The 27472-nt window shown below is 43.1% G+C and overlaps 1 protein-coding gene across 1 annotated transcript in view; it reads left to right on the top strand.

Annotated features, from left to right (window-relative positions):
- Positions 1-27472, top strand: part of MAP1B (microtubule associated protein 1B) — a 392043-nt gene that overhangs the window by 236266 nt on the left and 128305 nt on the right. The window contains exon 3 of the mRNA XM_086960803.1: positions 16871-16953. Within this exon, the coding sequence (XP_086816929.1) occupies positions 16871-16953 (83 nt within the window). The remainder of the gene's footprint in view (positions 1-16870; positions 16954-27472) is intronic.

Below are 27472 nucleotides of genomic sequence, written 5' to 3'. Positions count from 1 at the left end.
CTTTAAACTGATTTGTGTATAAAGAAAGCCTCTTTACTATCAGTTATTGCTGTTATTTTCGGCTGGTCTATCAAACTTCCAAGATGGAACCTGCTTTTTCCCAGGATCTGACAACCTCACCCTAGCACTGCTCCTAACCATCAAGAGAACCCTCAACCCAACTCTAATTCTAAACTTAAACACAGCCCTATACCAAACCCGTCCAGCTCACAGGTTGGGGTTTAGGGTATTCTGAAGTCCCGCTCCTCAGCCCAAGTAATCTCCTCTTGATGGATTGTTGATTAGATGGGCAAACATTGAGTGAAGGTCTCTGGTCTTTATGTAGTGAGGTGTGGGATCCTGTAGGTATTCTGTGCTCTTGCCCCAGTGTGCTTTATCGGTGGAGTACAAGACCATTATCTTGGTGACCACTGGGAGCCAGGGGACTGCTTCAAGGTCTTTCTTGATATGGCCCCACGTACAAAGGTTAAGGCACATTCTGGACACCTCGTTCTGAGGTCTTCAGAGTCTGGCAATGAGTGTTTCTGTAGGAGATCAGGCTAAAGTGGGAGGATTTCCTGGAGGCGGTAGAGTTCCAGTTCATACACTGTGCTCCTGTGTTTACTACCGGCGAAAAGATGAACTTGACATCAACAAGTATTCACATGCTCTCAATTTTGGTGAAGTGGATGGGGTCAATTTAAGGCCTGCAGCCAGTCAAAGGAATATGACTTGAGCCCCATTCATGCTCTAGAAACTCTCCTCCGTGTATGCAACCCACCGTTCATGGACGAGGAAATGCTGGTGGGAATCTCTGGACCGTTTTCAATATGAAACAGGATTGTGTATCGTTAACATAAATCTTGAAGATTACACAGTACTGCTTAAGGGGGTGTGCCTAGAACTTTATAATTTACATTTTTCTTGACATTAGTGGCGTTACAATGGGTTGCTTCATAATGATGCCTTCATTTTCACAAGATGCCCAAGACCAATGATAACCCCCCTATGACAGTAACAACATACATGATGATAATATAGGCCCCTAGGCCGTAAAGTCTACTGGTCTGGTTGCATTGCGTTTAAGAAGCTTCCAAATCCCATGATTGACAGATGTCTTCTTTGCCAGATCTTGCAACCAAGGTGTGTGGAAAACTCTTAATTTCGGGGAAAAAGAGAGAGAGAGGGAGACAGAGAGAGAGATAAAATTAATTAGATGACCAGAAGTGGTGGTTTCCAGCACCCAACAGTATGAAATGTATTCTTGCCCTGAAGCTGTAAAGTACAGAAGGGGACCTCCAAACAGCCAGAGTTGCCATATTTGTCACAGTCAGAAGAGGTGCGATTTGTTGCATGTGTTGTATAGATTTTAGCCTTTTGAGGTAGCAGATATACAGGATGAGTCGCTAGATCATGAGGACTTGCCCAATGGTCCTCATGGTATAGGGAAAATATATATATATATATATATATATATATATATATATATATATATATATATATATATGTTTCTCACACTCCACCACTGCGCGAAGGGGAGAGAGGAGGCGGCATTGCGCTGCCTGATAAGGGCTCATTTGAAGGTAATGGCCGGAACATTATACCCAGGAACCCTGTGGTGGAATGCAGGAAGCGCCAAGCAATTGGGGGCACGAAAGTGAGTCTGTTGTCCCATACACTGGTATACGGGACCTCGTGGACTGCAGGTTCCATCAGGCAGTGCGCCTGGGAGGTGCAACGCTGTTACTACACTCACCTGGAGGAGGAGGAGCCAAGGGACTGCTGATATTGAAGTGGTCTCTGGAGCGCTTGAAATTTTGTTTTCTTGTGGAACTGGCACTGATGACGGCCAATGTGGGCCAGAAACGCGTCTGCCATGGCGTTTCACAAACTTCAGGAAGCGACTGCATAATTGCCAAATAAATCCTTCATTTGAGCCCGGAGCATGTGTCTCGCTGATTTCTAAAGAGGTCAGCATTGGTTCTCCTTGTGTAGCCGGGTCTCTGCTGATACCGGCAAGGGGCACGCCCTCTCGTTCTGGAGCTCCGTGGATCAGCAAAAACTGTGGTGGAGTGTGAGAAGCACAACACGGCGCCCCCCCTAGCAGAGGTACTAACCAGCTGGTGTGTGTCTGCGCGAAGGGGAGAGAGGAGGCGGCATTGCGCTGCCTGATAAGGGCTCATTTGAAGGTAATGGCCGGAACATTATACCCAGGAACCCTGTGGTGGAATGCAGGAAGCGCCAAGCAATTGGGGGCACGAAAGTGAGTCTGTTGTCCCATACACTGGTATACGGGACCTCGTGGACTGCAGGTTCCATCAGGCAGTGCGCCTGGGAGGTGCAACGCTGTTACTACACTCACCTGGAGGAGGAGGAGCCAAGGGACTGCTGATATTGAAGTGGTCTCTGGAGCGCTTGAAATTTTGTTTTCTTGTGGAACTGGCACTGATGACGGCCAATGTGGGCCAGAAACGCGTCTGCCATGGCGTTTCACAAACTTCAGGAAGCGACTGCATAATTGCCAAATAAATCCTTCATTTGAGCCCGGAGCATGTGTCTCGCTGATTTCTAAAGAGGTCAGCATTGGTTCTCCTTGTGTAGCCGGGTCTCTGCTGATACCGGCAAGGGGCACGCCCTCTCGTTCTGGAGCTCCGTGGATCAGCAAAAACTGTGGTGGAGTGTGAGAAGCACAACACGGCGCCCCCCCTAGCAGAGGTACTAACCAGCTGGTGTGTGTCTGCGCGAAGGGGAGAGAGGAGGCGGCATTGCGCTGCCTGATAAGGGCTCATTTGAAGGTAATGGCCGGAACATTATACCCAGGAACCCTGTGGTGGAATGCAGGAAGCGCCAAGCAATTGGGGGCACGAAAGTGAGTCTGTTGTCCCATACACTGGTATACGGGACCTCGTGGACTGCAGGTTCCATCAGGCAGTGCGCCTGGGAGGTGCAACGCTGTTACTACACTCACCTGGAGGAGGAGGAGCCAAGGGACTGCTGATATTGAAGTGGTCTCTGGAGCGCTTGAAATTTTGTTTTCTTGTGGAACTGGCACTGATGACGGCCAATGTGGGCCAGAAACGCGTCTGCCATGGCGTTTCACAAACTTCAGGAAGCGACTGCATAATTGCCAAATAAATCCTTCATTTGAGCCCGGAGCATGTGTCTCGCTGATTTCTAAAGAGGTCAGCATTGGTTCTCCATATATATATATATATATATATATATATATATATATAGAGAGAGAGGATGTAGCCTTACGGCTAGAGGTCAACCGCGAAGCTGGGGAACCAGGTTCGAGTCTCGGCAACGAGACTAAACATCCTGTGATTCTGGGCAAATCACTCAATCTCCGTGTGCATAACAAAAATGAATGTGTCCTTCTGTAATAAAACTGGTGCTATGTAAAGCGCTCTGATACCCAATGTCTCGGGTCTAGTTTGTGCTATTTAAAACTCTAAAAAATATATTTTTAAATGCCCCTGGCGCCTCATTTGTGTCCCAGCTTGATTACTTCCTTCTATTCAAGCTGATCTCCAAGCAGTTTAAGGCTTAGGAAAGGGAGCTTTAGGGATGCACGCTTTAGACCTCTATCCTTATTTCAGTCATGCAGATAATACGGGGTTGTACTGCCCTCTAATGAGAAGTGAAACTGGAACTCAAACTCCCTTTTCATGCTTCATAACAGTGCAGAACATTCTGGACTGTTCTGCAGTACTTCGAATAATGCCTCGAAGGTCAAAGGTGGAGACAGGGCAGTGTTTTTTTGTTTGTTTGTTGCAAGCATTGGAACAAAGCACCAAATGGGACCCTGTGTAAGCCATTCCAGCCCTGAGTGTATCTTCATGTTCTACTCTTCCAAAGTAGGGCTTCCTGATACACACTACAGCAAAAAATGTGCCTGGACTAATCTGTGCATGGAATCACTGGAACCCGGTGAGGAGTATAATCTGGTCATTTGCCAAGATAGGATAACATGTTCTGGAGACTCCAATTCCTTGACTGACTGTGAGGTGGAAGGCCACCTTGTGCTGGACTCTGGAGCCACCGTAACACCAGTACATAAGGTGAGCCGTGCGAATGCAGTTCATGAAAGTCCAAGGCGCCAAGGCCAGCCACTTGTCACTCAGCAATTCAGAGGGAATGGCATGACCCTTGCCACTGCAGCCGCTCCTGTTCTTTCATTTGAGAAAAAGAAGGGGTAGGACTCCTCCGAAGTGGCATCTGAGCCTTCCATGTAGTTGTTCTTCAGGGTGTGAGCTGCTCACACTTGCAGCAGAGGTCCCCTCTTTCAAAGAACAAGAGCACTGTCTACCTGCTGGGTGTGGCATCTGGGCTCTGAGCGTCCGCTCGCACAACCCGTTTGAGTCAGTATTTACTTACAATTTTCCTAAAAAGCAAATCAAATGTCATATGTGTCTGACACGTGGTGCCCCATCTTGGAATCATAACAGGCCGCCCTCACTGACCACAGCTGGTGTTTACGTGTAGTTCTCAACGCGTGGCTCACTTGCGGCCACGTTCACAGTCTACGCTTCTTCCAAACTTCACAGCAGGAAATGAGCCAAACTCAACAACACAGCACCTCAACATAGAATCTTCTGCTGACTTGCTACAAAGGATCAATTTCTCTTACCTCAGGCCCCTCCCCCCGGGTTTCCGGGGAGGTAGTGGAATGCAGGTCTGCACTCTCTCGAATTGTCCCCCTTGCTCAGCACCCTCAGAAGGTGATGTATGTTTGGCCTAAGATGCAAATCAAGCAAGAAGTCCTCTGTCCCAGTGGGCCAGGAAAAAATCTAGAGGGATCATCGGGAGAGGAAATATCTAGGGGATGTCTTAGCTCCTCAGCATCAGAAGATGTGTTTTATTTTTATTAAATGAATTAAATTTAGGAGCAATAGTTCCTGTCATGGAGGTGTGTACAGCGTATTAGCAAAGGACGTGATGACGTAGAGGATAGTGAAGGTGATGGTGTAAAGAAGAGAGGTAGCAGGGTGTTGGTACAAAGTTATAGAGAGTAAGGCGGTTACGGATAGGCCGTCTAGAATGGTCATAAATGACATGATGGCGAAACCAGTGGTTTTTACCCACCGGTGCGCAGACATGCCACATTGCTCATTGTCATGTTTTTTGGACTCTTATTCTATTGTAAATCATTGTTATAGGGAGGATTGGGTTCATGAAAGCAAATCTAGACAGCAACACCCACAATGCATTATTTTAATAAATGAAAGTGCAGAACTCAAAATATGATAGTTGGCGATACGAAAGAAGGCACAACTGCTTCATGGCGTTGTTTCATTGGGCGTGGTTCATACAAAGGGACCAGGCAGAAGCTTTTAGGTAAGGATTTGTCAGGCTGCACGCTGGTTCTTCAGAAAAGTCGAGTAAACATATAAACTTCTATATTGTCACGAATCCGTTAAATTTTTACCTACTTCCATATTTAATCGGTGGGTACCTGTGCCCTTTTAGGACTCTTGTGTTAAGCATTCACAAATTGAAGTTTAATAGTAATTGATTTTTTTTAATAAAGGCACCATAAATTGTTTGTAGTTCTCAGGATGTTTTCACATTGCCAGAGCCTGCTCTATGGCGGTGCGACCGGTGAGCCACACCTGGTGTTGACCTCTGGGGCGGTGTCTGAGTTTAGAAATAACTTATGGGTTTAAAAGCGCCACTGTACAGTTCCTTGTATGTCCGGCAGTTTTCAGGCAATTATAAAAATGTCAAGATAAGTCTGGTGACTAATGATCCTGCTGGAGAGAGATCGAGTTTTGTCTAGTGACAGTTTGACTCAGTATGGCAGAGGGTTAATGTGCCTGCTGCAAAGAACCTGCACCATGCAGTTCACAGGATTGTATTTTATGTGGCTAGCTCAGTGGGTTACTGCTTTTGACACAGAGATCCTTTTGTTACTTGCAATGCATAAGTTATAATCCTAATATAGTTTACGGAGCCAGAAACTGACATCAGAGAGCTACATGCAAACTGTATGTTATACGTTAGAACGTTATGTTTATCATGTTTTTTCCCCAGTCTTTCATTTCCCTAATGTTGCTAAAAAGGTTTTGTTTGGGTGAAAGCGCATTCTTATTGGTAAAGTCAACCCCAACCACTGTGTATGTTTTAAATCCAGACTTTGTGCCTATCCAGATCAACTACTCTTAAAATATGCTACCTCATAGTATGGATGACGTGTGATTCCTACACCTTGTAATCCTCACTGTCTTCAGTCCTTCATTTGCAAAAAACATAAGTGCTAGGACTCTCGTCAGGAGGCCACTGCAGGTGGCACCACACATTGCCCCTGCCATGCTGTCAATGATAGTAACAACACAACTACCAACCATCACACTGCTACAAGTGAGCAATTCGAACTGTTTCAGGGACCCAAAGCTATAAGAATGGCTTGGGAATTTCGAATGTATTTTGAGGTAATAATTAACTGTTGTTGTGGTCATCTCTAAATTAACCAGACAGCACCACCTTGTGGCAGACTGTTACAGGCCCCAGTGCTGACAATTAAATGCCCGTGATGAGCAACGGAACCACTGGCTCAAAGTAAGCACTGATTGTCTTTTGTAACATTTCATATAGACTGATTTACACACACATGATTCATTGTCTGCATAATGTGTGTGTGATGTAAAGTGTTCTGACACTGTATACTGGTAAGCGTAGTTCTATAAATAAATAAATGCATGTGAGAGGGGCTATGGAGAGATGAGTGACACTGTTGGAGGTTCATAGTGAAGGAATATGTGGAGAAGGTGGTCATTGTGTGTGTGGGGGGTGGGCACCAAAAAAGATTGTTGCACCTGGCGCCACCAGCACTAAAGCCGGCCCTGCGTGTTGCATTATGTCATCTATCAAACAAACATTAGCAAATCCAATAGGTCTCGACTATGAAATCTATTTGCTTTGCCAATGTTTTAGGCTTACAGTACACTGGCGTGGCTGCTGTTCAGCAAAGCTAAAAGTTATCGGCATAGAGGAGATTGGCGTGGAGTGTTGTAGAGTGGAATTGCAAATAGTGGTGTAGATTGTCATAGAATGAGTAGCATAGAGTGTTGTGTATTGGAATGGCATAGATTGGAGAAGCATAAAGTGGTGTACAGCGAAGTAGCATAAAGTAGATTGGACTGGTGTACAGTGCATTGGCGTAGAGTGTTTTCGAGTATAGTGGCATAGAGTTCAGTGGCGTAGAGTGCATCAGCATATAATTCAGCGGCATACAATGCAGCAGTTTAGAATGCAGTGGCGTAGAGTAGATTGTTGCATAGTAGAGTCCAGTGACGTAGAATGAAGTAGTGCAGAGAAGAGTTGCGCAGAGTACAGTGGCAGGGAATGCAGTGGTTTAGAGTGGCCAAGAGTTCAATAGTGTAGAGTGATGCAGAGTAGAGTATAGTGCCATAGAGTGAAGTGGCATAGAGTGCAGTGACACAGAGTGTATTGCTGCAGAGTGCATTGATGGAAAAAGTGGAGTGATATGGAGAAGAGTGGCGTACAGTGCAGTGGCATAGAGAGCTTTGGCATAGAATGCAGTAGGGCAGAGGAGAGTGGTGTAGAGTTCAGTGGCATAGAGTGCAGTGTTGCAGAGTGGAGTGCTGTAGAGCTCAGTGTTGTAGAGTGGCATAGAGTGCATTGGCATAGACAGTAGCGGTGTAGAGTAAAATGGTCTTGAGTAGACTAGCATAGAGTGCAGTGACATTGAGTACAGTGGTGTAGAGTAGAGTGCAGTGGCAAAGAGTGGCGTAGAGTAGAGTGGACTGGTGTAAAGTGCACTAGCGTAGAGTGCTGCAGAGTACAGTGGTGTAGAGTGCAGTGGCATAGAATGAAGTGGCATAAGGTGTAGAGTGCAGTGGCGTAGAATGCAGCAGCAGAGAATTTAGCAGCATACAATACAGCACTGTAGAATGCAATGATGTCGATTACAGTGGTGTATAGTAGAGTGCAGTGGTGTAGCTTGCAGTGATGCAGAATAGAGTGGCATAGAGTGCAGTAGCATAGAGGGCAGTGGCATAGAGTACAGTGGCGTAGAGTAGAGGGGTATAGCATAAAGTGGCAGAGTGCAGTGGTGTAGCGTGCAGTGATGCAGAATAGAGTGGCATAGAGTGCAGTGGCATAGAGGGCAGTGGCATAGAGTACAGTGGCGTAGAGTAGAGGGGTATAGCATAAAGTGGCAGAGAGTGCAGTGGTGTAGAGTGATGTAGAGTGCAGTGGTGTAAAGTGCAGTGATGCAGAGTAGAGTGGTGCAGAGTGCATTGGCATAGAATGGCATAGAGAGCAGTGGCATAGAATACAGTGGTACAGAGTGGAGTCCAGTTGTGTAGAGTGCAGTGGTGTAGAGTGCAGTGGTTTGGAGTAGAGTGGCATTGAGTGGAGTGGCGCAGAGTGGAGCACGGTGGTGCAGAGTGTAGTGGAGTAGAGTGGCTTAGAGAGCAGTGGCATAGAGTACAGTGGTGCAGAGTAGAGTGCAGTTGTGTAGAGTGCATTGGTGTAGAGAGCTGTGGCATAGAATGCAAAGGTTTACACCAGAGTGGCATAGAGTGGAGTAGAGTGGCGTAGAGTGCAGTGGCAGAGAGTAGATTGTTTCAGAGTAGAGTGAAGTGGTGTAGAGTGGAAAGGTGCAGGGTAGAGTGCAGTGACATAGTGTAATGGCATAGAGTGCCTTGGTGCTGAGTAGAGTGGTGTACACAGGATTGGCATATAGTGCAGGGCCATAGAGCTGAGTGGTACAGAGAAGAGTGCATTGGCATAGAGTTCAGTGTTGCAGAGTGGGGTTGTGCAGAGTAGAGAGGAGTGGCTTAGACTTGAGCACTGTAGGGGGCATTGGCATAGAGGTCAGTGTTGCAGAGTGGGGTTGTGCAGAGTAGAGTGGAGTGGTTTAAACTTGAGTGGTGTAGGCTGCAGTGGCAAAGAGTGGAGTGGTGTGGAGTCGAGTGGCATAGAGTGCATTGGCACATGGTAGAGTGGAGCAGAGTAGAATAGAGGGCCTTGGAGTGCAGTTGGTGGTGTAGAATGAAGTAGAGTGCTTTGGCGCAGAGAGCAGTGACTTGGGGTAGTGGCGTGGAGTGGTGCAGAGTAGAGTAGAGTCGGGTAGAGTGGAGTATGCATGGTATGGTAGCGTACTGCCATTGCAGACAACACATCTTCAATTGAAATGACCATTACATTTGCACAGTTGCATAATATAGCCTTATAGCCCGCCGTAGAGGGCTATTCCGGCTATTAAAGGCCCCCTCCAGCGTTAAGGGCCTCGAGCTGAAGGCGAGGGCCTTTAACAAGGGAGAGGGACTTTAATAACGGTATAGCCCATCTACGAAGGGCTATAAGGCTATTAGAACATTCTGTCACTAGAGGACAGAATGTTCTAACAAAAAAAACAAAGCCTTTTGGGAGCGTGAGGGGATTGGAATTGCCACAATTAGGTGCTATGTCCCTCTGCTACGTATTTACTCAGTGTTTTAACATTACCTCCCATATATGGACACTCTGTTGCTCTACATGTGATTTTTATTTTGTGCACAAAAGTTAATAATCAACTGCATGCGCAACGGTCTCTGTTCTCACCCTCTAAGCTACTCCCCATGCTTATGCACACTGGCACTAACCGCACCTTGCTTCATCATCTTATTCAAACCCCAGACACCCTACTCAACGTATACAATAGTCCAAACTTCAAAAAAATATATCTGTGGCTCTAGCACAACCTAAAAAGTTGGTGCAAAAGCAAGCATTACGGAGAGCAAGGAAAATGGCCAGCACCTCAGTTACTTCAATAGGAAGAGTTTGGTTGATTGAAGTTCTTTGCAAAACTTAGGCGAAAGGCGACTGGCCATACCCCAACTGCAAGCTTTATTTATCCTGGGGACCTGGAGAAGAAAATGATGTGAGGATCTCAGGGTCTCGGTGGACATTAGTACTTTTATTGTTATCATAGTCCGATGGGGTGTTCTTGTAGTAGACTTTATGCGTAAGACAGACAGTCTTAACCTGATTATTTGGTCCAAGGACAGCCAGTGAAGCTTATGCCTTACAGCCATCACATAATCCTATGTTTTTAGTTTACAGACCAGTCTTACTTAATAGTAACATTGTGCTATGTGCCGTCAGTACCCCAAAGCAGGGGATAACAACGGAGAAAATATGATGATGGACGAAGGACAGATTCTCATGAAAAATCACACTCAATGAATGGACCTTTGCCATGGGGATTGGTGGATCACACATGGATGAAGGCTGTGAACAGTTGCTTCAGCGAAGCGTCTCTACAGAAAAGTAAGAGCTCTGGCTGTCGGTGTTAAGGTTTAGGAAGATGGGGTCCATCAGTTTCTGGACAATGTCTGGGCAATCATGCAAATTGGCTTAGAGATCCAGTACATTTTGGTTCTAATGGGCCAGGATTTATCCATATACGTAAATACTTGGCATCCATATGAGTGGATAAGGCTCAGCAGAGATTGAACACAGATTGAACTGTTCTTAGCCCCCCTCAACCCCCCTCCCCCCCCCCCCCCATCCCCCAATGTTCACATCTGTTTGCGCCCCTGGCCTGTTTACAGAAAGGAGCACTCGTGGAGCAACACAAGGAGAGGTAGTGTGAGAAGGCGTTGCTCCTTGAAAGGGACAAACTCGAGTCTAAAATAAATAAAGCCAGCAAATAGGAAGCCAGAGAATGTGAGTTACAAAACACAAAGCCAATGGTAAGCAATGGGCGGAGGTGCTCCCAGGGAAGCTTTCTGAAAGTACCCTAGATGTCTTTTGCAAACCAGAAGGCTGTGCTGTCTGGTGGGCTTCGACCTAAAATGAGGAAATGTGATTCATTTTAACTAAACCTTTCCAGTTTTTTTTTTAATTCTATTTGGAATCTGATGCAGTGTGCTACACCATACCCGAACTTGTTTCTGGAATCTGTTCCTCGGTATGCTCGTCCGCGTGCTGCAGGGCCTCGTCGTCGCTAGAGAGCGTCCAATTACTGGCGCTCGGACTCCCAGACAACGCTCAAGAGCGGGGGCCCGCGGCCAGGAATCTACCAAGTGACAAGACGAGCACGGGAGCGTTGCGGCCCTGCTGGCAGTCTCTGGTGCTCGGTCTGCAAATGGCGGCTAATTGCCTTCAGCAGAGATTCAATTAGAGGTTATGCGTGAAAGCGCATTCACTTCAGTGCAGTGGCGTCTTGTGGCTTTATATAATACGAATGTTTTTTCGAGTATTATAGATTTTTAGGTACTGCGCACAATTAAAAGTAGCAATTAAGGTAGCCTGGACCCCGCTTAATATACGCAACTTGGGTGCTTTTTTTGGGTGGACAAGAGAGGGCAGTAATAAAGTTTATTTATACATTTTTGCTTGTCTCTTGGAAATGATGTGTGAAAACGTTAGATAAACGATATAGCATTTCCTGCGGGTGTGTTGTACTGCTCATTCTAGAGCATTGGCCCTTTGAGTTTGTTTTTCACAGTTGGGATGTCCAGGGCTTGAAATGGAAGTATAAAAGTGAAGGAACTCCTCGTCCCAAAAGAACTGTTTGCTGCTGAGAAGTGCCGGTACTCTCCGATTAAAAGCATTGGAGAAGAGTGATAACTACTGGTACTCTCAGATTAAAAGCATTGAAAAGCGGCTGAGAAGTGCCGGTACTCTCAGATTAAAAGCATTGAAGAGCGGCTGAGAAGTGCCGGTACTCTCAGATTAAAAGCATTGGAGAGTGGCTGAGAAGTGCCGGTACGTACTCTCAGATTAAAAGCATTGGAGAGCGGCTGAGAAGTGCCGGTACTCTCAGATTAAAAGCATTGGAGAGCAGCTGAGAAGTGCCGGTACTCTCAGATTAAAAGCATTGGAGAGCGGCTGAGAAGTACCGGTACTCTCTGATTAAAAGCATTGGAGAGCGGCTGAGAAGTACCGGTACTCTCTGATTAAAAGCATTGAAGAGCGGCTGAGAAGTGCCGGTACTCTCAGATTAAAAGCATTGGAGAGCGGCTGAGAAGTGCCGGTACTCTCAGATTAAGAGAATTGGAGAGCGGCTGAGAAGTGCTGGTACTCTCAGATTAAAAGCATTGGAGAGCGGCTGAGAAGTGCCGGTACTCTCAGATTAAAAGCATTGGAGAGCGGCTGAGAAGTGCCGGTACTCTCAGATTAAAAGCATTGGAGAGCGGCTGAGAAGTACCGGTACTCTCAGATTAAAAGCATTGAAGAGCGGCTGAGAAGTGCCGGTACTCTCAGATTAAAAGCATTGGAGAGCGGCTGAGAAGTGCTGGTACTCTCAGATTAAAAGCATTGGAGAGCGGCTGAGAAGTACCTGTACTCTCTGATTAAAAGCATTGGAGCGCGGCTGAGAAGTGCCGGTACTCTCTGATTAAAAGCATTGGAGAGCGGCTGAGAAGTGCCGGTACTCTCAGATTAAAAGCATTGGAGAGCGGCTGAGAAGTGCAGGTACTCTCTGATTAAAAGCATTGGAGAGCAGCTGAGAATTGCCGGATTGCCGGTACTCTCTGATTAAAAGCATTGGAGAGCGGCTGAGAAGTGCTGGTACTCTCAGATTAAAAGCATTGGAGAGCGGCTGAGAATTGCCGGATTGCCGGTACTCTCTGATTAAAAGCATTGGAGAGCGGATGAGAAGTGCAGGTACTCTCCAATTAAAAGCATTGGAGTGCGAGTGAGAAGTGTCGGTACTCTCTGATTAAAAGCATTAGAGAGCGGCTGAGAAGTGCCGATACTCTCAGATTAAAAGCATTGGAGAGCGGCTGAGAATTGCCGGATTGCCGGTACTCTCCAATTAAAAGCATTGGAGAGCGAGTGAGAAGTTCCGGTACTCTCGAATTAAAGGCATTGGAGAGCGGTTGAGAATTGCAGGTACTCTCCAATTAAACACATTGGAGAGCGAGTGGGAAGTGCCGGTAATCTCCGATTAAAAGCATTGAAGAGGGAGTGAGAAGTGCCGGTACTCTCCAATTAAAAGCATTGGAGAGCGAGTGAGAAGTGCCGGTACTCTCCGATAAAAGCATTGGAGAGCCAGTGAGAAGTCCCGGTACTCTCGAATTAAAGACATTGGAGAGCGGCTGAGAATTACCGTACTCTCCGATTAAACACATTGGAGAGCGAGTGGGAAGTGCTGGTACTCTCCGATTAAAAGCATTGAAGAGCAAGTGAGAAGTGCCGGTACTCTCCGATTAAAAGCATTGGAGCGCAGCTGAGAAGTGCCGGTACTATCCCTTCCAAAATAGAGTGCAGATGGTGAGTAGCTGATCGCACCTGCTGTTTGACGCACTGGGTGGTCACAAGAATGGTAACGACTGTTCCTGTGCCTAGGAACCGTGCAAGTATGTTCGGCACTCCAGGCTGAAGCACTTCCCATCCAATAATAAAATCATTGTGGCCCTTTGCTTGGTAGTTTGGCGCTACCTAGAGCTAGTGCAGCAAGGCTACTGCTTTATTTCACCTTCTGGAAGTGCTGGTCCTGCTTTCCTTTTGAAAAGTCTGTTCTAGGTCTGGCGAAGCCAACATGTGTTCAATACACAAAGGGTAGGCTTTGTGCCAGCCCCCTTCAAACCATTGGCTTGCTTGGATGAGCCTCCCTTAGCCACTGGCTTGAGACATTGTCAGTCACATCTTGGATCAGCCAAGTGGAGAAATTTAGTCTCACGGTCAGGCTGTGTCTGTTTGGTGTAACCATTCGCCTCCTCAGAAGCTCTTCCACTGGAATGCTTGAGAGATTTTTTTACGTTTAAAAACTACCATCCAACATCATACTTTTTGTCACATTCAGTTATTTATCTCCTGCCTGCAATGCATTGAAAAATCTGTTCTTTTTTAAACACATTTCACTGCAAAGCAAATTAATTAGCAGGGATGCCAAAGGGTTGTTCCTGTAATGGTTTCCAATCGAAGAATGACCTTTTGGTGTCCATGGCAACCACATTTAGCAGCAAAGCTACTGGTAAGATTCAGCATGTCCAGCAGCTCCCCTTCTCCTGCCGCTAGCCTTCGGCGAAATACAAATTCAGTGATACAGCTAGCTGTGGCAGAATGAATATATATTACTTTTAATTGAAAACGCCAGTCAAATATATTGACTTGTCTAATGCTTGCCTTTTCTACAGGCCCCCAGTGCTCCCATATGCCCAAAAGCAGACATGTGAGGTAGGCTGCGCCTGCCCATCCTGGTTCCGAAGTGGGTGTGGACTTAAGACCTGAAAGCGTGTAGATCCTGGAAGTGGCTGACAGCTTAAAGACCATGCAGGGCAGTGTGAAGAACAGATTTGCCGATGAGGCACCGTAAGCGTCTGTATAAGGTCAACCCACCCTTGGTGGGGGGAATTCTATGGATGCATCTCACCACAGGGAGGATCCTCAGAGGCTTCTATGCACTGTGTGACCCTCCCAAACGCTGTACTCTATGTACTCCACTGTCCACTTGATGCATATTCAGTGTCCTACCAGTAGCATTCAGTAATATAAAAATGCAGCTTCTTTAGTGTTAACTCCACGTGCATTTGTGAAGGAAATTATGTTTTTTTCAGAGATGCATCACAGGTACTATTGGGCCCCTGTCCTCGCACCTTCAGTACTACATTCTCTTTCAAAATCCAGGAGCTGCGTGGACCATGTCGATGCATTACAAATCATTCTGGTATGCTATGGATAACTAACGTCTCCACTATTGTGCCACTCAGCTCATGCCAGAGTAGCAAGGACCCCCTAGGAACACACCAGTTCATAATAGAAACATTTCATGCATTTATAAATAGAGATCTGAAAGAATCTCTCAGAAAAAGAAATCTACTGTGGATTCAAAAATGATGGTTTTGTGGTTTCTGCGTGGCGAGGAAAGCAAGCATGCCCAGGTACCACATGGCATTTCATTGTGTCATTTATGTATGATATGAAAGAACATATGTCCTCACAGTGGCCCTAGTAGGATCCGGCATTGTGTTAAAACACAGCAGTGTCTGGCTTAAAGAAAAACTCACTTTTTTGTTTTTTAATTCACAATAATTCTATATAGAGGAAACATCAAATTTATCCATGATGGAAGTGCCTTCGCAGATCCTGTCAGTATACCATAGAGAAAAGGCAAGCATGAAATAGATGGGATTTTAGCATACTCCTTATGAAGAGGGCTACATGAATCAAGCCAAGAACAACTGCAGGAGGAGACTCGCCGCTCCTCAGAATGACAACAACTCAAGGACCATCACCAAACCACTGCATGTTAGGAGAAATGGAAGAAGGTGTAAACATGAATGGAACGAAACCAGAACTTCAGTGATAAGCAACACCCCCGCATTAGAATGGATTTACGCAAAAACCTTAGCGCTTCATTTGTGTGTCTTTCAGTCATCCACCGACCAACTAAACGGACAGGTTATCATGAACGCAGAACTTCCTTATCATACGTAATAATGTTTGAATATGTATCTGTCAGGCTGTTCTTGAGTGTGCTTCGGTGGAGCACTTGATGCAGGAGAGCCTGGTTAAAGGTGCAGCTAGTAGGTTAACAGAGGTCACAGAGGGACGAGGTGCTCGAAAAGCCCTGGGCATCGAATGCCTGGAGAACAGTTGAATATCATTAGCGAAGTCTTGGCTACTGCCTTCAAACTGGCTTCAGAGAGTGTGTTTAATACCCACGCTGACACTTTTGTGTCTGATCCGTGCTGTCCTTACTATGTCAATGCCAAAAACACTATGCACCTCACTCTAGCCAGATGTATCTATGAGCTGCACGACCCTTCTCTTTAAGCTATAAAAGGTACAAGAAAATACTGTGCAAATCTTTAAAATGCTGTCATATTTATCTGCAACTAACGGTTCGGTTGTGATCAAAATGGTGCTCCATTAACCAATAGGATGGCATTTTTGCTTGTTTTGCCCTTGAAATGATAATTAATGGTGCTCAGTTCAATTTATTTACTCATGCATGGTTAATACAACCCATTACATGTTTAAAAGGACAGAGTAACACCATTTTAAGAATTGTAATTAACATCACTTAGAAAAGAAGGATCATGTGACATATTAAAAATAGGAGTTCCAATTTAAGTCTTTAGAGTAAAGCCCAGAGACTGTTTTGGTTTTTGTGCAAACAGCAATGATTCATGAGGTGCAGTTTTGCACCGAGTACTTGAACTTGGCCTTTCATAATCGTTGTCCCAAAGTTCGCAAAATGCTGGTTTATATGAAGTAAGGTTATCAAACCCTGGCCATGCCTGGGCAGCTTTTCATGTTATCAGTTCGTCAGTGTGTTAGGTTTCTGGCTTTTTGCTTTATAGGTTGTGACGTTCTATGTGCAAACCGCAATGAGGGTCTAATGTACAAATGTATACTTATTAAGCCTGATCATATTTCACCCTAATATTCGTCAAATTAGAGTTCGACACTCACTTGAGCCCAACCCAGAGCATGTCAAGTTCTTTGTGCAAACTGAGATATTTGTCTGTATGGCATTCTGTGCTAGGTAAGGAGTATCTTTGTTTCTTGCTATATTCGTCGCTCAGTCGCGCGGAGGCCGTTGGTTCTCACACTTTGTACACGGGTTGATTTCATGAAAGAAGGCCACCTAATGGTCAGTGGCTGGGAGCGAATAGTCGATCTCCTTTTCAAACGATTATTAAAGGTGAATTGCAAATTTAAAAGGATACTTTGACATTGTCTGCCAGTTATTGGTGCACCAGGAAAACCTTAAGGAGACATTACTACTTTTGCAGATAAGTCAAACGTAGGGAAATGTAAATTCCTGCTTTTAAAAGGTAGATAAAGCCCCAATTTGTTATTAAAGATGACATTGGTATTTTCACCTATTTATGATATATGACCAATGAAAAGTTTCAAGATTAGTTTACTTTTTTTAAAACTTCTACACACAAACTCACCATTTTTATTTCTATATCTGCAGGTCAGAAAATTCTCCATCACCGCAGTGACGTCCTAGAAACTGTTGTCCTCATCAACCCATCAGACGAAGCGGTCAGCACCGAGGTAGGTCACCAATTGTCCTTGGCCCTTAACACCATGCATGTTGAAAATCAGCTTATAAAGTCTAAATGTCTTTTGAGGATAAGGTCCCACAAGCGTCCACATCTCTTCCAAGAAGCAGTAGCTTCACGCAGACTAGTTGCAGGCCTTCCGCAGCTTGCATGAGTTTATATGCGTGGCGCGGGCAGATGCGGCTTCTGTTCAGAAATGCAGGCATCCCGCCACAACTCACAGTCAATTCATGGCCTTGGAATCCTCATCCTCAGTATCCTCAATATACCCTTACAGTTTGGGATTTACTTTCCATAATAGTAATAGCCTGCTTTAGGGGCCCATTTCTGGCACCCCTTAGTAGTTTTAATGTGCTACCTCTTTGTTTTTTCCAAATAAATTATTTAAATTAATTAATTAATTACGCACTTATATAACGCACGGCTTACCGGAGGCATCTCGGCGCTTGTATGAATACCGCCGAGGAACCCTTCCTGGCCTTTCCCTGTGAGGAGTCCACTCCTGGGGACCCCCAAGGTGAAGTCAGGCATCCTCAGCGTTGTTGGGGCCGTTGCAGAGATTAAGCAAGCTATTGCCCAGATGTGCAGAGTGGGGCTCATGATCAGAATAGGCACCGAGGCGAGAATTATCAGGTCCGAGGAATTTGAGCCCGAGACCTGCCGAGGCGGGAATTGAACCCTAGTCCCGGCCAGACTACTGCGTCAGGGTCTGCTGCTCTAACCATTGAGCCACACTTTTCTACCACACTTCTCTAAATGATAGGCAGATAGATGTACATTTTTTTTCAATGAACTTGTTGTTGGTAAAGTTCAGAAAGATGGGCGGGATTCATTCAGATTCATGCTCTGTGTGAGGCACTACAGAGGTTTGAGGTTCATCTTCCGCTGGACGATAAGGTGATGTGGATTGACTTCCCTGCTTCCTCGGCCAGACTCTGTCATGGCAGCAACATCCCAGTCATACAGGAGCCATGTTACTTGGTTCCTAAGTTACTGAAGATGTGGGAAGCGGTCTCCAGTTCCTATAGAAGACACAGTTACTCATGGTGTGAAATGGATTGCTGGGAGGAAACCAGCAAGCGGCACCATGATAAGGCTGATCCTTGAGGGTATGAGCTGCCACCTCAGTCTCATCTTGCTGAGCAAAGCCTGCCCTCAGCTGAAAAATTTCAGACTTTATTAAACCAAGCTGTAGAGGTTACCCTAAAGGTTCCTGAAGGACCTCCTACATCCCAAAGATGCAGTCTGGAAACTTCTCCTGATCCAGATCCAGAAGTATCCGTGATGAGGATCAATATCTTAATTTCATGTTAAAAGAAGTGACCTGAAGAGCAAAAGGTGGGATGGGTAGGGACGAGGTAGATATGGTAGGGAAGTGGGAACAAGGATAACATAAATGTATATTGATTGTTAGCAAATAATCATGTTTAACAGCCCATCGAATACCTGTGCAATGTTTTATTTTGTCATCAATAAAAAGTTTTGGGGAAAAAAAGGTACCTTAGTAACTCCCAGTGCATATTGCTTTAAGACACGTTCTGAACAGACCGCTAGAATGTGGAGAAGACTATAGACTATCTTGCAGATGTCCTCTGACTAACTTCCAAGAAGAATTTTCATCTGTTTTTCAGGTAGATTCCCAAATGGCTGGCCTCGCCTCTCAAGTAACTATTATATCAAAAGATGTCTCACCGGCTGATGCCGTTGAGAAGAAGGTAGATGGGGCCATTAATCATCCTTTGTGGCCAGAGCCAACTCTTAGGCAACATGCACCGCGCATACTCTCTTGAGTGATTATTAAGTGCAAGCTGAAGAAATGCATCAGGGCCTGGATTGTTCCTCCCATCTATCTATTATTGAACAGCAGGCCTGATTTCGTTCAGACATTTACTGGGATTGCCTTTGCGCTGCTGCTTCTGGTTCCACAGTGGCAGCTAGGAGGTGCATTTGAATCAAAGACTGGAAGGTAAACAGCTCTCAGAAAGCTCTACTAAGTCTCCTGCCTTTCATTGGATCAAAGGTGTTTGGTTCACACCTTGAAGAATTGGTAAACAAATATGTGGCGGACTTCTAGTTGTTGACTCCAAACCCCTTCCGGGAAGAGGTAAAGAACATTGATTTCACAGCTAGTTTGATTACCCCCACCCCTCCCCCCTAGCCATCTAAGAGTGCAGTCACCCCTTTCATGGCAGAAATTGTGGCCCATATGTTGATAAGTACCAGTCCCAGCTTGTCGTCACCACTCTCCCCCAGTGATTCTTATCACAGATGTCAACAGCAGGGCATAGGGATCAATTCTGGGAAGGGCCTCGTCCAATTGGAGAAAATATGGCGTCCTCCAAGCTCTCCTCTTCTCTACTCGTGTACTAAAGGGTCAAGGCGTAGGAGCCCGCATAGACAACCAACTGATAAGGGCTCATGTCAATCACCTGAGGGGAACAAGGATTCCTAGTTCAGATTTTCCAGCACAGGCGATAGAGACCTGGGCAGAATCCAGTCTTCTTCCTCTATCAGTGATCTACCTACTGGGGTTGGAAAATGGGCTTTTGCATCCTTTAAGCCTGATTTTTCCATCCTCAGTGTCCCTCAGTCTGTTCCATGTCTATTTGAAGTGTTCGGGTCCCGTTGGCTAGTACTATTTGCCTCAGTTCGAGACGCTCTTCTTCCCAACTTCTGTTCTCTAGAACCATCTCAGGGAGTGTTGGGGATCAATGCAATGTCTATCCCTTGGACCAGACATCTCCTGTAAACCTTTCCTCTTTTTATCATTCTGGGCATGGTCCTTTGGAAAATCAGGGATGAATAAGCAGTGGTTCTGTTGATAGCCCTGTTTTAGCCTCATGGACCCTGGTTCCTTCCCTTCCACTTTACCAGCTCTCAGTCCAGGATTGAGCTAGGGGTTTGGAAAATAAGTGGCTAAAGTTACAACCCCTGGATAGTTAAGCAGAAATGGCTTTGTGTATTAAGCAATGTATGCACTAGAACATCCTTAACTTCTACAAAAGGGACTGGTGACATTTTTGAACTCTGTGTTCCTCCAGATTGTGACCCAACCAGCGTTCTTAATTTTATCTTGGATGGTTTTCTTTTAGGACTAACAGTATCTACCTGCAATCTTCCCACACATTTCTGTGCTATTACAGACTTTGTATGTGTGATGCTGTTGCAACCTCCTTTAGTTAAAGTCAGATTTTGAGTTCTGTTCAGATATGACATTGTTTGACATGTTTTGGTATCATAATAAAGATTCTGAGTGTTGCAGTGTTTCGAGTCTGTATATATTTAATTTATTTTTGCATTTAGTGGGTATGTTTAGCCTCATGATGTAAAGGCTAGAACAATGAAAATAGGCGAGGAGGAAATGCTCCGATTACTCAACAGTAGGATTACTTATTCCGACTCCTAGTCTTACTCGTCACAAACCTAGGTTCTCACCAGCCCTTAATTTATAATTGAATAGGTGCCGGTGCCAAAAGATCTGCTCAGAACCCTGCAACTGGCACTAATAAATGTCAGCTCACCAAATACCAAGGCTGCATAGCCTTGAATCCATCCCAGGCGTCTTTAATCACCGCCAGACACTCCCTGCTCATTTATCTCTCTTTAGCTGGTTCGTTCTTTGTTCCTTTGTCACAGATGTTCCGTCTTTCTCTTCCTCTTTATTTCCAATTTGTGTGTTTTTCCATCTCTTGGTCTCGGGAAATGACTGCAGAGAGAAAATAAGTCATGGTCTCAAAAAATGAGTGCCAGTGGCCACCACCGGCAATAACAGGCTCAAATTAAGCACTGGTTAAAAAAGGGAAGAGGGAAGGGGATACCACTGGATACTGATATAAGCTTTATATTCTGGAATAGATTAGCGTGGATTCCTGTTTATAGAGCACAGGAAAGGGTAGTGTAAGTACAGGTATCTTACCAGCCAAAACAGTTTTAGAATTATTTTTACTTTTAATTATAGATATTATAGGTAAAGCATATATATATATATATATATATATATATATATATATATATATATATATATATATATATATATATATATATATATATATATATAGAGAGAGAGAGAGAGAGAGAGAGAGAGAGAGAGAGAGAGAGAGAGAGAGAGAGAGAGAGAGAGAGAGAGAGAGAGAGAGAGAGCTAGCTCATGGTGCAAGGTGTCTGATAAGGAAGACTAGACAGAATACTAAAGATTAGCAGTAAATAATGGGGGCATGGTTCTGCCCTCTATTGGTTCTTATACCAGCATTCAGGAAACTAAGGGATCTACAGCCAGATGGAATGTCTCATATGCTACTCTGAACAGTTAAGGTAATTCTGGAGAACTCGTTACTAAAGCATATCCCACCAGAGCCGAGGTAGCATCTGTGGCCAAGAACATGATTCTCCTTTAGAAATCAGCAGTATGGCATTTTCCTGTTATGAATACTACTCTCTGAAGGTCAGAGCCAGTTTCACTCAGGTGATCCATCACAACCTCTTTAGTTGAAGCCTTTCATGCACTGTAGGGATGCCCAAATGCATTGTCATGTGGTACCTACTTCTGAGAGTTTGTGAATCACGCTTTGCTGTTGACCGACCATTTCTTATATTCGATTAGGAGTCCAGGGCCGAAATGGGATCCAAAAGTAGCCCTGGAACAAATGTTTAAACCAGCTTGCTTTTACTCTCCTATGTTTCCCCTCCCTCCCCCAACTCTCTCCTTTATCCTCTCTCCCTTTCCCATCTTTTCACTCTACTCTTTCTACAGGCTCCGCTATGCCTTCTGCCGGTTCACTGACAGAATATTGAGACCTAAAATATCCCCATACCGCAATATCGAGTTATAAATATAGATGTCACAAAAAAATAGACATCCTATATTTATAATGGTAAGTACAAAAATATTGCAAAAACATATCGGTCATAAGTATAGTTGTACAAAATATTATTTATATATAGAAATAAAATATTAAAAAATAAATATATTAAATAATAGAAGTAATTACAAAAAAAGTAGATTTAATATACATTTTAACAAATATAACGAACAAACCTAAACAAAAAAAGTTAAACACACATACATAATAATTAATATATATATTTACTTTAAAACAATTAATACACTTTTTTACACTTATTTTATCATTTTAAATTATATAAAAATGTAACAAATAAATGTATGTATACATCTCCCAATAACATAAAATCTATTTAAAAACATTTTATTATAAATTAAAACATTAAACTATTTAAAATTCTTTAAACTTAAATTTCCCCCTCCAGTCAGTGCAACAGTAAGGAAACTGTTGGATAGTGGAGGAGTAAAATTTACTATTCCCACTCCAGTCAGTGCAAAAGAAGAGAAAGTGTTGGATAGCGGAGGATTAAAAATTAATATTCCCACTCCAATGAGTGGAACAGTCGAAAAGTGCTGTATAGCGGAGAGGTAAAAATTACTATTCCCATTGCAGCAAGTGCAACAGTAGGAAAAGTGTTGGATAGCAGAAGGATAATATTTACTATTCCCACTCCAGTCAGTGCAACAGTAAGGAAAGTGTGGGATAGCAGAGGGGTAAGAATTACTATTCCCACTCCAGTCAGTGCAACAGTATGGAAAGTGTTGGATAGCGGAGGGGTAAAAATGACTATTCCCACTCCAGTGACTGCAACAGTTGGGAAAGTGTTGGATTGCAGAGGGATAAAATGTATTCCCACTCCAGTCAGTTCAAAATTAAAAACAAACAAAATGTCAACAACCCCCAAAAATATTTTAAGAACAAAATACACATAAAATAAATACATATGTTGAAAATTAAAATACAAAAATTTAATAAAAAATAAAATGAAAATAAAAACATTATAATGTGACAAATACCTACACATATTATATTAAATAAATAAAATAAAAGAAAACATTTCAAATAAATATTTTTATTTATTTTATTTAGGTGAGTACCGTGTGGAATTATTATGAACAAAAACAAAAATTATTACATACATGTAGTTTATTTACTTCCTACCCTATAACACCACACAATTCACAACCCACAACAAAATGAAAAGAAAATGTACTTCCATAATTACCATAATGAATTGTCAATTAAAGAAAAATTATTAATTAAAAACAAATTAAAACACATACAAATTAATTATTTTCCCACCCTTTACCCCTATAATCCCCACAACCCTCACCTAAAATTAATTTGTAAAAAAATGAATTACACAATTTAAATTGTTTTTCAATACAGAAACTAATAGTTTTTAACAACTAATTAGAATGTAAGTAAAATTAATGTAATCCCCGCCCCTTACCCCATAAAACCTAAACCCATGCACAAAAAGAATTAAACAATTACACTAATTAATGATCAATTAATTAATTAATATTAACTATCAACTAATTATTAATTATTTAAAAATAAAATTACTTCCCACCCTTTACCCCTATAAACCCCGCACCTAAAATTAATTACACAATTTACATATTTAATTAATTAATATTAATTAACAACTAATTATTAATTAATTAAAAATGAATAACTTCCCACCTTTTACCTCTATAAACCCAAAATCCACACCCCAAAAATATATAATTAAACGATTAACAAAATTATTTATCAATCATTCATTATTAATTATCAACAAATTTACTTAATTAAAAATACATTATTTCCCACCCTTTACCCCTATATACCCCACATCTTGCAAATAAAAAAATTACACAATTACCATAATTAATGACAAATTAATTCATTAATGTTTATTAACAACCAATTAATAATTAGTTACAAATGCATTACTGCCAACCTTATACCCCTAAAAAGCCCATAACCCACACATAAAATTTACAAAAAATAAAAACACAATTAACACTATAAAATCTCAATTAAATAAATATTAATAAATAAAAAATAATCATTAATTTATTATAATTAAATTCCTTCCCACCCTAGTCCCCTATAAACACACAACCTGCTACGGAACTAAAAAACGCAAAATGTAATTAAAATAAAATTAATAACTACTAAAAATGTAACACATATATTAAAAATCATAATCAATACTTACACAAAAAAATATATCACATACATTTAAAATATATACTAAAATACATAAAAGTAATAAAAAAATCAATATTTTAACTAACTATATTTTTGCTAACAATACGAATGACTTCTACATTTTTTTAAACGATATTTCTTACCTTAAATTCAATATTCTTGACCACGATATACTTGATGTCGATATTTCTGTGTCACGCTATTTACAACTCGTTATTTGTGTAGATCCACATTTCCAACTCAATTTTTTGTCTAAATACCCCTTCTGCCATAAGCCTCAAAAAGGCCCTAAAACGCCCTCCAATGGCTCCAGTCCACCCTCGGGCTCGGGTTGAATGCCCAATATCAGAAAAGGCCAGTTCAGCCCTGTATGAGTCTGAACCGAAACCGAATGGACCTACAGGAATATAGCTGTGATCAAAATCTCTAACCTAATTTTCCTATCACCAGTAGCAGAAAGTGGGGATTATATAATTGGGCAACTAGCAAACTAAAACATTAAATCCTGCTGGGGGAGGGATCACACTGCCAGCCTATCAGCATCACTTCTCCCAAATGCATCCTTGTTATTGCAGATCATAGTAGTTTCAGGCGCACGCAAGTGGAAAGTGTATGACCTCAGAGTTATTAGCATATCCGTAGCTTGCATCCCTGGACACTTGCTTCTTGGCGGGTGCCAGACATCAGCAGAGAGGTAGCGACTATGTTTGGAGAGCTTGAAATGCTGGGCAGGTGGGCACTCCGAGAATCTGGCAGTGCCAGGAATTAGAACTGGTGGGCAGAATAAGAAGCACACATTGGTGGACAGTGGAGGGCAGAGTGAGAGACAAGCTTTAGTGTAGGATGTAGGATTGATGTGCATTATGAGAAGCAGGTGTTGGTGTGCTCTGTGGTTGGCTGCCACGAAGGGGCAGAGTCAGCAGTCACTTGTCAGTGTAAGATGTGGGCAATGGTGTGGAGTATAGGCACCTGACTCATGTGAGTGCCGTATGGAGATGGTCTGATGGGGAGCATGATAACCTTGCTGCAGTGGGCTGTATGCTGAGTTCACACAGGCGGGCTGTGTGTGGGGCTGGCACTTGGGAGTGTAAGCTCTAGGCACTGATAGGACGTGTGAGGAGCCTACACTGATAGGCAGTGAGGAGTGGGTATCAATGTGAGGGTCCACTATTGATGAATAGTTAAGAGCAGGCACCATTGGGCAGTGTAGAGAGTGGACTTATGTGGGCAGCATATGAAGGAAGGATTGACAGATACAGGCCCTAGCGGGCACTGTGAATGGTTGGTATCAGTGGACAGAGTGAGGGACCTGTTAGCTGTGTGAAAATTAGGCTCTTGTGTGGACTATAAGCAGCTGACACTTCTGAATGATGTGTGGAAATTGAGCTGATGGACAACATGAGCAGCTTGCATTAGTGGTTTGTATGATGAACTAACACAGGTGTGTAGTGTGAGCAATGGTTGGTAGTATATGCAAAGATTCTGCTATTCAGTAAGGAGATGTGAGGCACTGGTGACCCATGCCCTTGAACCATTAAACGCTTGTCTTTCACAAGAAGCAAATGTACTATTTATGTTCACAAAGTGAAGTGTTGTACAATGCAGGAAGACTGGTAGACATTAGGGAGTTTGAAGTTTATATTTTTAAACGAAAACAATCCTCTCCTCGCTGGAAAACACCAATATTGTGAAGATACAAAAGGCAGAAGCCTGACTAGTGTTCCCCTTTATATAGGGGGAACTTGTGGTTACCCTAGGTTATACTGTCTTTTGCCTTCTGACACTAGCTCTATTAAGTTCCCTTGCATTCAGTGCTCGGGGGACTCTTTCACTTCAATGCCTTAACTGATTAAACAAAAACAGTTCAGCCCTTCTGCGTTTGTCAGCAGGGTTTTACATTTTACATTCACAAATGCAGCTTGCTTGAACATATGAACATATGAGATTGTGTGTGTGTGTGAGAGAGAGAGAGAGTGTGTGTGTATGTGTGTTTATGTGTGTTCAATAGATCAGCAGGTGTATTCCACCATCGTTGATGGAGTTAACTTACTTGAAGTGCTGTTTGTACCGGTAAATCAATCTTTCTTAGCACCCCTTAATTCTAGTGTATTGCTAGAACCAATTTTGGCAAACTTTCTAATACTGTTTATTACCATCTCCTACTATGTCTCGCCTTGGCAGCGCTTGCGCTGTCTCCTGAGACATGCTGTATCTACTGTGTGGGCATTCAGCACGCCCATCCATTTTTATTCATTCCTTAATGTGCCCTTGTTTTCATTGGTGCATATTTTACATTTGTCCCTCCTTTCACTGTTTAGGTTATGCTTTGGAGACTGGCCCTGTTACATGGATCCTTTCACTATCAGTATTTGCCCTGGCGTACTCAGCCGAGAGCTGCAGATCATGTCATTATCTTGTTGTCCATTGTCTTTGTTGTCACAAGTGCTTTTTCAGCCCGAGGCTATGTTTTTTTCCATCCTATAACATTTTTGATTTCATTAGCTGAAATGTCCAAATCTTAAATAATATACTCACTAAATGAAAGTGTAGTTTAAAAATATGGTCTACAGTAGGATCATTAAAAACAAGAAGGAGGTACCCTTTTTCAACTGGAAAAGGGGAGGTGGTGTATAACACTACAAAAATTAAAGCGCTCCCTTTCCCTGCTTTTGTACAAAGTGAGGCTGAGTGCCTCTTACAATTCTTAATGTGAGATATTTACCATTCTGTTTTCTCATTTAATCGGTCTAAAGTAGGTTACCAAAAAGGAATTTATTCTGTATTGCAAAACAACATTAATGACAATTAAAACAGGAAAAACCCGGACATTTAGTCTATTCGTTATCTATTTTATTTGCTAAAAAGCATGAATTCATTGCACATAACACATCATTACAAACATATCAATTTTCATATAATAAAAACAAATCAAATACAATAAAAGACGTGCCGTTTCGGTGTTCAGATGATGATCGTCACCTTCTTCAGGACTATACTTTCAAATTAAAACATCTAAGTGGGAGAATAAACATAGTGTTATTCTCCATTTTCACCTAATGTTCATATTCCTATTCAATGAAATTCACATTAAAACTCTAAGTCACAGGGTCTTTTCTTAATACAAACATCTAAGTTACAGAGTTACTTTAAATTTCTACAGTAGGATCAACCTATTTACATTGTGCTTTTGACAGCGTGATTATTTGGATGCGATTAAAGAGGTAAACATGCTGCTATTGTTCCACTCTATGAAAATGGAATTGCAGCATCATTGCAGCACCAGTACAGCATCCTTCAGCGCCACCACAACATCACTCAGCACCACCTCAACACCATCGAAGCATCTCCTCAGCATCACTCAACACCACCAGAGCACCACCTCAGCATCAGCACAGCAACACATCAGCATCAGTGCACCACCATCAGCACAGTACCACCTCAGCACCAGCACATCACCACTTCAGCAGC

Source organism: Lissotriton vulgaris, chromosome 3_1, assembly GCF_964263255.1.
Source record: "Lissotriton vulgaris chromosome 3_1, aLisVul1.2, whole genome shotgun sequence".
NCBI lineage: Eukaryota > Metazoa > Chordata > Amphibia > Caudata > Salamandridae > Lissotriton > Lissotriton vulgaris.
The sequence above is the reverse complement of the archived record's forward strand: the minus strand, read 5'-3'. Positions and strand labels throughout refer to the sequence as shown.